The sequence below is a fragment of the Penicillium rubens genome (genome assembly GCF_028828025.1).
Source record: "Penicillium rubens strain IBT 27055 chromosome Unknown utg000002l_segment0_segment0, whole genome shotgun sequence".
Taxonomy (NCBI): Eukaryota; Fungi; Ascomycota; class Eurotiomycetes; order Eurotiales; family Aspergillaceae; genus Penicillium; species Penicillium rubens.
The window spans coordinates 895,375-906,351 of NW_026890600.1; the positions used below are offsets into that span (position 1 = coordinate 895,375).

General features: G+C 48.1%; 6 protein-coding genes across 6 annotated transcripts; 5 read left to right on the forward strand and 1 right to left on the reverse strand.

Moving 5' to 3' along the window:
* Positions 1-1,111: 1,111 nt before the first annotated feature.
* Positions 1,112-2,026, reverse strand: N7525_002791 (uncharacterized protein; the record flags this gene model as incomplete). The annotated part of the gene is made up of 4 exons (XM_061212446.1): positions 1,112-1,363; positions 1,423-1,661; positions 1,708-1,793; positions 1,926-2,026. Coding segments are annotated over 4 exons (678 nt in total), but the record flags the coding sequence as incomplete, so codon positions are not given.
* Positions 2,027-2,922: 896 nt separating this feature from the next.
* On the forward strand, positions 2,923-3,294 carry N7525_002792 (uncharacterized protein; the record flags this gene model as incomplete). The annotated part of the gene is made up of 1 exon (XM_061212447.1): positions 2,923-3,294. The coding sequence occupies one exon, from the start codon at positions 2,923-2,925 to the stop codon at positions 3,292-3,294; it is 372 nt and encodes a 123-aa protein (XP_061069468.1).
* Positions 3,295-4,104: 810 nt separating this feature from the next.
* Positions 4,105-4,761, forward strand: N7525_002793 (uncharacterized protein; the record flags this gene model as incomplete). Its single annotated transcript, XM_061212448.1, has 3 exons — positions 4,105-4,141; positions 4,197-4,315; positions 4,360-4,761. The coding sequence occupies 3 exons, from the start codon at positions 4,105-4,107 to the stop codon at positions 4,759-4,761; spliced, it is 558 nt and encodes a 185-aa protein (XP_061069469.1).
* A 1,823-nt stretch (positions 4,762-6,584) lies between these two features.
* Positions 6,585-7,352, forward strand: N7525_002794 (uncharacterized protein; the record flags this gene model as incomplete). The annotated part of the gene is made up of 1 exon (XM_061212449.1): positions 6,585-7,352. The coding sequence occupies one exon, from the start codon at positions 6,585-6,587 to the stop codon at positions 7,350-7,352; it is 768 nt and encodes a 255-aa protein (XP_061069470.1).
* Positions 7,353-8,100: 748 nt separating this feature from the next.
* N7525_002795 (uncharacterized protein) lies at positions 8,101-8,509 on the forward strand (the record flags this gene model as incomplete). The annotated part of the gene is made up of 2 exons (XM_061212450.1): positions 8,101-8,167; positions 8,220-8,509. The coding sequence occupies 2 exons, from the start codon at positions 8,101-8,103 to the stop codon at positions 8,507-8,509; spliced, it is 357 nt and encodes a 118-aa protein (XP_061069471.1).
* Positions 8,510-9,028: 519 nt separating this feature from the next.
* On the forward strand, positions 9,029-10,977 carry N7525_002796 (ferredoxin reductase family protein; the record flags this gene model as incomplete). The annotated part of the gene is made up of 5 exons (XM_061212451.1): positions 9,029-9,412; positions 9,478-10,180; positions 10,242-10,306; positions 10,363-10,528; positions 10,613-10,977. 5 exons carry the CDS (start codon positions 9,029-9,031, stop codon positions 10,975-10,977), a joined length of 1,683 nt encoding a protein of 560 aa, XP_061069472.1.

Here is a 10,977-nt window from a genome sequence, read left to right on the forward strand (position 1 = left end):
TTATGCATTATACCAAGATCCAGGATTGGTCCAGCTAAACTAAAAGAACAGCCCCAAATGACATACTCTAGGTACCAGGCAATGACGTTACAGGCTCGTGATTTTCTTTTAACATGTACTGTTAATTCAGGATTATTATGATTTATATGATTTATAGCATAATACCCAATATGAATTGGATCATCTGCTAGATTGGTAAAGCTTACTGATTTATCTGATCCAAGTCTGGAACGCAGCTTCCAAATAAGCCATTGGGTATCCGAAATTATTTGTCCGTATCAGACACGGTCCCCGCTTCGCTGATAGCCTACGTCAATGGAGCGGACTTGTCTGGGGTAGGGGCTCTTATAGTGCACATGTAGGTGGCGCCAGTAACAGGAACCAAACGCGGTCTTCATCTATAGGAACATTACAAGTATACCTGGTCACGCGTAATTCCTACTGGTGGTTTAGTCTGTCACGTGTTCTTTCTAGCCACTTTAGGTTAGGCGCGGCATATGCCCAGCGAAATGCCGGTGGTGATTGCTTCGAGCTGAGTACAAGAGTACGCAACTACACCCTTGGCTGATGGAGCTGGATCCTGCTGGTAGTGCAATAGGTATTTATATGGAGGATTAAATAGTGTTCCGCGTACAAATTCGGTTGGCGTACAACAGGTGCAACTGCTTTGTGAAGGGTGAGCACAGGATATATATAATGACCAGTATGATTTGAGGTTTCAACCACGAACCTAGTGAACATGGCCTTCTATAGCCCAGGATAGCCCTTCGCGCTTGCTATCTCCAGATAATGTATCATAGGGTCAATACCTGTGTTCCTACACGTAACAACGCGTTTTTGCACGAGCATAGCCGCGTTGCGATAGGCGCAAAGTGATATTTCCTAAAACGGGGGTTCAATTTCAGACCCACACAGAAGCCCCTATTGGCTGGAGCGCTAGCGCTCGCAAGGTAGCACCACCACGTGATCGCTATGTCAGTCAAAACACCTCGTCGCGTATCGGAGCCGGTATTCCTAGCGCCATGCTGTCTGTGCTATCACAATATTCACGTTGCCTGCCTCCATACAGCATGCCCCTCTCATGCGCTTCGTACTCCTGCAACACCTACATAGCTTTGGTGATCCCTCCACTGATACGAACCAACTCGTCTTCTAGTTGAGTTTCTCGAGATGAAATACTATCCAACTCGTCCTGAAGTTGACGAATTTTTGCGTGTAATGTGCGATTCTCGCCGAGGGACTCCTGGAGATGGATGCTAGTGCGGCCAAGCTCGTTCTTTATTTCATGATTGGCGCATTCCAACTCGCGGATCTTTGCTGTGAAAGAGCCGTTTCCCTCCTCGTCACTACGGGCTGGCCCAGACTATATTCAAATTTAGCACCGCGTTGGCTTCAGACAACTGTCAATATCGCAATGCTCACCTCTTCCTTTGGCAGATGGTCCCGTTCCAATCGGGCAAACTGTAGCGTCTGCGGAGTAACTGCCTCAAGCGACCGGCCCAATTCCTCGCAAATGGACCTGTACAGGCCCACGCTTCCACTGCTCAAGTTCGTCTGCAACAGGCTCTTCTTAGATTCCGTCACGGACCAAGCGTACTTGTCTCCGACTGATGGCTGTAGGCGGACATCGCTGGGAGCGACGACAAGACCAAGTCGATCATCTGACGATTAGTTTCGCTCACGAGGCAGAGGAAGACTATAGCATACATATATAGGCTGCCAATGCCTCACGACACTGTTGTCTGAAGAAAGCGCGCCTTTCATTGCTTGTGAGGACCATGATTGTATTTGATCTGTTCTGTCAAACAAGGCTTAAACCCTTGAGATATGCTCAGGTTAGGCAGTAGAGATGATATACCTCGACGACTTATCGGCCGAAGACGATCTGATTGTCGCTCAAGCATCAAAACCCCAGTGGGGCCAACCGGTTACCGATGACCACAGTTGACCGACCCTTGGAAATTGTCAACTGGCTATGAATTTCTACGACAATTATATTAGCAATACTCGTCAGATTTGCGATCATAATCTGGAGATTTGATGTTTTCGACCATGAGTCCTAATCCACCGCGTTTCACCCTCGCTCTCGGCTGAGGTTATCTAACTTCTGCCGCTTGTTGGACCGGGCAGCCTTTCCACCCAAACCACGCTGATACTGCCCCCGATGATCGATACGCAGCCACTTTTGTCTTCGGAATATGACTGAAAGTCGAGGCGGTCTAGTTCAAAATGTTCCAAGAAGTCGTTCTTCCTATCTCACGTTAGCGTGATCGAGAGCATATAAGAGGGGAATCGAACAGACCATGGATATCCGAATCTTTGGGAATTGGCCTGGGCTTTTATAGACGGATTGGCCAAGTGTGCTAGCCCACTGGCCAGCCAGCTTCTGACGGGTTGAACCCAACGAGCACCCACCTTTAGTTTAAACGGGCTATTTATCAACCGTTCAAGTCCGATTTTCGTCAAACCTATCCAACTAAGCGTTTATCATGTCTCTTGGTCGTTGTGTCTTTGCACCGTCAGATTGTTTCTCCAACCATCAGGTATCCGCACCTGGGTTCAGAGTAACTTCTAGGCCCTTGACTGTCAATTAGATAGCGTAGAGGGTAAAAAGCTAAAATTGGTTTCGCACTAAATCTCAAGATCCAATTTTTCACATGACTATGACACTATGGGACGGCGAGTGAACTCGGAAGAGCGTATAATCAAAGTCCTTGCGCCGCCAAAGTATAGGCCGTGCTGCCGACTACAATCATCAACTTCTTGCGACTATTATGTGAGGAGCGACAGGTTATGGATATGCGTTGAATGTGACGAGTGAATGTGACAAGGAACACTTTATGGTGAACGTAAGGTCATGGCGGCGATAAATAGCATCGGGAGCCCCAGCCAAAAGCATCACCTCTCGCATTGCCCAAAATAATGCCTCTCATCTCTTGTCAGCCAACGCACCCCGCGGGAGACGAACTTGACACTATGCCCTTACTTGTTCGCCGCCCTAACACGCGGCCATCGCGAAAGTCTAAGGGTGCCAACAGCCCAGCTCAATCAACATTGCAGCGAGACCAGCCTACGCTTAGACTGCGGCTTCAGCAGAGATGCATGACGCCGGAGGCGTGGTGGACGTCTCTTACCGCGTTTGGTGCACATGATAATATTTCTAAGCACATGCTGGAACACGAGAAAGCCATTGCCACGGAGGAAATTCGACAGGAATGGATGCGACGTCTGCGGCCCATGCCGCACCGACAGAACCCACCGGCAAAGAAAGGAAAGGGACACAAAAGGAGCTAGCGCTGCTCTATCATACAGTATCTGCCGGAGAAACAATGTTCCAAGGGAACGAGCCTTCAATTACTAGAGAACTATCTTGTTTATCGTAGATGTGAATGGTACCATTTTACAACATACAATATTTGCTTCAATATACAGCCATCACCTCGAATAAATTAGAAAGATTCGAATTTCTCTGTGGGGATGACATGACCAGTCATTAGTAAGCCTACTGTCAAGAAACAGGATGATACTGTCTTTTTACCATGTAAACATGTGACTTTTTTACTATGCACTTTGCTTACTAATTGTGTCCGACTAGATTGTCAAAACCGGACAATTGTTGTTTTTAGTTAGTTAGAGAATTGTACCATTGTGAATTTTACCCGTACGTTCGCCATACACCAGATTTCCGACACCTACAGATCTAGCTCAATTAATGGACATCTCTGTATGCTATCCCAAACGAGCGATATCGAGATGGTAGCAGTGTGAAGAAGCAATAGAGATCAAATGTTGCATGTTTCGGCTCATAATGAACGAATAAGAAAAATGCCGTCGCTATTGGTATATGGAGGAGTTACTGGTGGGAAGACGCCGACGCTGATACCCACTAACACCATATGAAGGCGGTATTCCCGAGGGCACCAAAGGACGTCACTGCACATGAAGCGGTTTAATATCAGCGGTTAGGTATTCAATATTCAAATGTAGGTCTATACCAGCAAACTTGTATGGTAGCTATAGGGAGTGAATGTTGGAAGTCGGTCGAATGCAAGTAACTGAGGGTCTGTTACCCAGTACTACTGCCACGGTGACCTTGGTCTAGCCATGCTCCACCATGGGCAGCCGAGTGAGAAGACCTATAGTATAAAGAGAGACTTTCCCAACAGCGGAATGGACGTATTTGCCAACACGATCAGTCATAGAGAGCCCCAGCAAAACATCAGAAGGCACAGGTACACAGGCAGAGGCACCGCTCTACACACAGTCAAGTCCAACCGAGGAGCCCCCACTTCCTGATGTTGCAACCCCGCTGCCGGTAAGAATAAAATATGAATAGACCGGACCACGCTGACCAGTCAGACCCTGAATCACGACATAGAGAGGCAGACTTTGGCTGTAGAGCCCTTCCGACCCATACTTGAGGTCTTGAAGCAAATTGAAGAGGAAGATACTGAACTTGCATTTCGTGCTGCACATCTGGTGGGGTACATTCGATGCCTGTGGGAGTCTTGTGTTTCCAAACATACAGACATCCAGCAGCTCGAAGAGGAGAATGAGAAGCTGCGGACTGGGAACATTCAGCTATGCAACGAGGGAAACCGCTTGAAGCGCTATCAAGATGAGCAAGTATCCCGCTTGCATGCTATCGATGATGCGTTGGATGAAGTTCGGGGAAGGCTCATCGGTGTGCTCAAAGTTTGGAACGATCGGTCTGTCGGCGACTTGGCCATTTTGCCGGAAGATGGGTTTCCCCGATGTTAGTCGTTGCCGTCGAACAGGTCAAATTTGCTTCAAAGCTTTGCACCGCCGCAAGGCTTCAAGCAGGTGTTCGATGATATCAAGCATTTGCTAGTCCTCCAATAAATCCCTTGAATCTGTGTGCCTAAACTTCGCGGACTACCACAGTTGCTGAACAAGTTGATTGTTCATCGACTGAACTTCCAGCACTTCGAACAGAGTAATATGACAAGATCATCCAGATGGTCAGAATGCATAATTGCAGCTGTCAAAGTCAGCCAAGAGTGGTATTTCCTCGTGCGCGGCCAACCTTACCTCTAGAGATAAAAGCCAGCAGTACAGGACAACTCCAAAGACCGCAATCAGAAGAAGCACAGCTGCCAACCCCATTGTCCAATGCAAAGCACAACGTAGTTGTAACCCAGTCCGAGAACCGGCCGTTGTATACTCATCCAGTGACCACAAGAGATAGGCCAAGCTCAGATAATCCACAAAGTGAAGAAAGAGTACGGCATGTTGCAGTGGGAGGTAGACGTAAATACCAACTAGCGTGGCTGTAATCTTGATCAAGCTTGAGGAAAGGAAAAATATTGAAAAACAGATCACCAATCGAGATAGCGTACCGGTGAGGCTTCGCAGCAGGATGCTCATTCGGAGAGACTGATGTTGGGTGGTTAATTTAGGATCGAGAAATAATATTTCAGAAGCACGTACCACGAGTAAGAACGGAAAGACGCTGGATATCCCAAGTATTACCTCTCGCACAGCCTCACTTATTTCGGCCCAGCTCAGTCCCACATAAACTACCAGTAGAACATCTTTCGGTACAGATACTGCAAGGTCAAGGGCCAGATGTGAAATTCCCCGGGCTGCTCGACGAGACAATTCCAAACGGACAAGGCTGACAATTAGCAGCACGGTAGCCAGGGCTGTATGGACCTTAGGCGAAACCTGCATGATAGCCGCCGTTCTCGCAACGTGCAAGTGTACTGGGACTGGGTTGAACTTATACGCAGGATTACGTGCTACTGGATTACTTGTGATATCATGAACTGGGGCTCAATAATCATGCCTTACGATCTATAATGGTCGCATATAAGTTGATACCACCGAGCCTCCTTCTAGGAGCCGAATGAATGTCCCTAGGAACGGGACGGGTGTTCCTAGGAGCCCAGAACCCCCCGGGAACACATACTTGGATCCCGGGAACCAGCTTTCCACTCCCAGGCACCGAGCAACTTTAGCGCCCATAAATATAGACACCTATTGATTAAAAAAGTGCCCAACTGTCAAGGATATACATTAAGCATGCGGAACGGATGGAGATATGATCCGCACGGGACCCACATGGTGTACATGGGTTCCCCTGAACGCGAGGAAGCTACCTTTCTTTTGCTTCCTCGCGCTACGTCTTGTATCTAGAGTCGACTATAGCTTTATTTAATATTGATTACTGATCTGAATACGCTGTCCTCATCTACGAATACGTGAGATCCTCACACCAACAAGCTAAGTACTCTGGGAGCGAGAGTGACTCTCCTAGGAGCGAACTGCAGCGCTTACCACACGCATTAAAACTTTCTGAAAGCTCTTATAAGATACCTTGGTCCCCACTGTGTTAATAGACAGACACAATTCCTACACCGTTCAATCCTTCAAATTAACTTATTATCACGACTCATCTTCGGTAAGAGCTTCATAGCTTGAGCCAAACGACAATATACTGAACTTCTTTCCAAAATCAACAGCTCACTGCGTTCGCATAATCTGTCGAGATGTCTCAGTGCCAGAAAGGAATTTCGTTGTTATTTCGTCACGAAGGCTACTACGAGATAGCATGCAGCATAATGGAACAGCTGACGGCTTCGGATGTTGGCGCTCTCTTAGCTTCACTTCGGATTACGCCAGCCCAGCATACAGTAGAGACGTTCCTACAGCCACTACGAGACTTTGACCCCACCATGCGACAGTTTGAGTCTTGGTTCCAGGACAAATGCCAGATACTGATCATCGGCCCGGACACCATTCGATTGAGCGACCGAATCTTCAATGCAGACGAGTACTACAAAGGGAAGCGCCCAAGTCAAACCCAGCTGGAGGTGTGGATTTTTGCGATACCCGCCAATTTTGAGAAGGGTGCTAAGGAAGTCCAATGCCTCAGGCACTGTTCTCATGCCTCCTCTTTATTCTCTATACAGGAGCGCGCAGAAGCACTGATTGCTGGACAAGAGCTTCTCGAAAATAATCTGATCAGGCAGATCAGTTATACAGATGCCGAACCAAGCAAAGTACCTGGAGAGTACCTAGATGTCAAAGTTTTCGATCTTTTTAGCACGACCACACATCGGTATTTACACACAACACATCTAATTGGGCTTGAATTTGCGGGAATGGAATTTGGCATCGAGTGGAACATCAAGGATCCAACGTCGAAGGACCACTGTTGGAAGGCAAGTCACGGAATTCCTTACATTGAGGCCGCTAGCCCTCGCGACACCAAGGTAGCCGTGAAAGACCGTCGGCGTCATCAAAAACCCCAAAGCCTGGTATTTTACCCCGTGTACCCGGATTGGGATCCACAGTCAACGGTTTCTATCCCTATCAGCTCGTCCTGAACTCTTGCGGAGCTTTGTCGCAACAGGTGTGTTGTTTGTGGGTCAGTTGTTCATGATAATGAACGAGTACTGTAAATAGAACTATAATCTTACGTTGATATAGCGGAAGTACCTAGGACTCGATGACGCCGACCCAACAGCAGTAGACGTGGAGCCAGAGACAAGTAGGTTCCAAGGCCGCGGTCTCAAGGCTTGCAGGCCATCAGGTTGCCAGCTGGCGTCCCCTACAATTCCACGCCCCGCCTAGCCACAGATCTCAGAGCTACAGATCCCTGATGGTTCAAGCCCTGATACACGCCTTTAGAACGAATTACAGCGCTGTGAGTGTCTCATGTATACTTAGGGGTAGATACCGTTTGGAGATAAGCAATCAAATTTAAGAACTACTATAGTTGACTCCAGATTCAAGACGTAGCACGGAAAAGCAAAAGAAATGTACAGTAGCCTCCTCGCGTTCAGGGGGAACCCGCCTACACTATGTGGGTCTAACATAGCATTCATCCTCCAATAATAGTATATGCTTCATTCTGTCCCTGACTGGCCCTAGGAGCAAGTGTCGCGATCCCGGGAGCCAGTGCCTTGACATCCAAAGTAGGTGATGTCATGTCGAATGATACCGGGTCTATAAAACGTCAGCGATGCGACATCTTCGGAAAATAGTTAAATAGAGGGCATGGTCGCAAAGCTCTCAAACCCACCATTTAACTATCGGAAGTTATAAAACGTTCTCGCCGTCGGAGAAGATCAAATGCCTCCACAGAGAAGACCAGTGGCGTTGCAGAGGCCGTTCCCATTACCAAACAAAGTTCACCGAGGTCAGTCGCTGGGGTGGAAGTATCGTGAAGGTCCTTACTAACATCGTCTCAGACAAACGACATCCAACTCAAAGATTTGAGTTCATCATTATGAGTTTACAGGCTGAAGTGTCGAGAATGCAGCATGAATACATTCTCATGCTGCAGAACGGCGACAACATGCTGCGGGCTTACGCAAATGAAAATGCTAAATTGGAAGAGCAAAATCGGTCTTTGCTTGAACATGTCAAACTACTTCAGCAAGAAAATTGCTCCCTAGAGCTCGACCACAACAGACTGGAGTCTGAATTGGCGAAGGAGAGACTACAGTGCCCAGAGCAGGCCGATGGAAAGCGACTCTAGAGATCTGCTTTGACCACATCAAATTGACCGGATTGTGCATCAAACTCCAAGGTGGACAAACCAGCTTTCAATAATTCACCCGCGAGTCTCTGAATATGAAGGAAGAAGAGGTACTCAGAATGGTTAACCTGGACATCCAACAGGAAATTGCGTGGAAAACATGTACTGTAACAATTTGTTCGAGCCCGCAAGAAATTGCCAGAGAAACCGCACCCCCTTATCACTCATTCATGGCCACAAAGCCAAGTTTCTCATTGGAATAACAATAGCTGTAATACAATAGCTACGCTTTACTATAAGAACAATTGGTCCTTCCCTCTAGCTTTGCAACCGAACAGAATGCCCCCAACCGGGTCAAAGTGGTATCGATGGATTGCTGATACATCTCTCCCCAACTTATATGCCATTTCAGCCGCCATAATCTTAGCAATTTGCTTGATCTATTGGCTTGCACGAGATGTGTCCCTCTGGATGTGGACAAGACACCATGTGGTCTTTCTTTTCCCTTTCCGATCGAGAATGCTAGGCTCCTGGAGGCGACTTGCCTTCGTTCATCTGCCAAAATGCCTGCATTGGCTTGACATCCCAAACTACCGGGAAGCGCTAATCCTAGCTGTCATGCTCGCGGCAAACATTGTTGGTCTCCGGCTTAGAGCCCATTCTTGGGCCGAAGCGCAGAAAAGGGCTGGCTCTTTGGCAGTCATCAACCTCGTGCCTTTGTGCACCGGTATCAGCTTTGGACTTCCGGCGGACCTGCTCCACGTGGACCGCCAGATGCTGGCGTGGTTTCACCGCTGGATAGGTCGCATCTGTGTGCTCCATTCTTTGTTTCACTGTTCGCTGCTTGTTGCTGCCGCCAGAACGATGAACCTGGTGACCCCACGGCACATTTTTCCAATTGCCGTAAGTCAAAGATACCCCGAGGCTAAGTGTGCCTATTGCGCATATTAACATCTCATCAAATATAGGCTGGCTGTGCTCTCGTTCTCGTGATACCGGTTACTTGTGCGGCGGTTCAACGGCGATACTTGCAGTTTGCGATGAAATGTCACTACCTTCTTGCAGCAACGGCGATTGGCACGCTTATATACCATCTCGTGGAGCGGCGGTCACTGTATCGGTGGTACCTGGTAGGCGCCATCTGCCTGTGGTTTTTCATCAGCGCTGTTGTCTGCATAATGGCCGCATGGAATCAGAAACCTTGGGGATCTTCCCAGAAGGAGGTAGTCATGAACTCGGTGAGCCATTTTCTCTGGCTGGATATAGAACTACCCCTCAACCGAGCGATCCGCCCTGGCCAATACGTGCAGCTTTGGATGCCACAAGCCGGCTTTCGGGCTTTCTTTCAGCTCCCTCGGTTCTATGTTGCATTCTGGGAAAATGGACCAACTCAAAGAATTGTCCGTATGGTAGTAGAGCCGCAACCCGGGCTTACGCAAAAGCTGTATCACCAAGCACTGAAATTCCCGGATAAGCAGTCAGTTATGATACTCGGTCCCTACGGACACCCTCTCGATTTCTACCGGTTCGGTACAATCCTCTTCGTCGTGGAGGATATTGGATTTTTTCGAGCGCTTTCATACATTGAGATGTTGGTGGAGGCAAGCTGTAGGCGCGAAGTGATGGTGCGAAAGCTCGAGGTTCTATGGAAGCGCCAAGTTGGCAAAGATGGTATGTTTCATGGACAAGTACTTTCGGGTCAAGGAGCCGCCTGTTGATCGGGCTTTTCCAGAGAATCCACAATGGGTAAATGACTGGATACAAGGCCTTTTTAATCGCGACTGGAGAGCGTTCAAGGTGAATTTTCTGCTAGTGCAACTCATCTGAGACGTCACGATCTGACCATTCTCCAGATTTTACAATTCAGCATCTACTGCCCACCTACCCAGACAGGACCCCAGAACAATATTTCCTACGAATATGCCGAAAGGATTTGCTACTTTTATGGCTCGATCAAAATCGAGGAAGAAGTTGAACGGTATCTCAATAACCACCAATGCGGAGCTATGGCCGTAGCGGGTGAGTTTCCGAGTTCCAACCTTCACCCCCTATCGTGGGCTGAATAACAAAGTTTTGTGCTTACGGTGCTTACCCCCTATGCAGTATGTGCGGGTCCGTCAATACGTGAGGCTGTGACAAAGACTATACGGCTACGCACAGGAAGAAATCTCCAGCTAATGGTTTTCGACCCCGATATGTGTCCTGCGCCGGATAGACTTGTAGATTCACTCAGCAGCGATGAGACTCCAGCTGGCAGCCAGGATCCACCACATCAACTTTTGGGAGTAGGCGAGGATAGGCATACTCACCAAGTACGACGATTCCTAGCGGACAGCAGCAAGCTACAGTACCCATCGCCTAAAGAAATCTATACAGAAGCTGGAAACGTCGAAATGAACAACCACTCGAAGTGGGTGGAAAGTAGATTGGCACAAGGGCGCAGAAAGCCTACAACCACTAAACCTTAA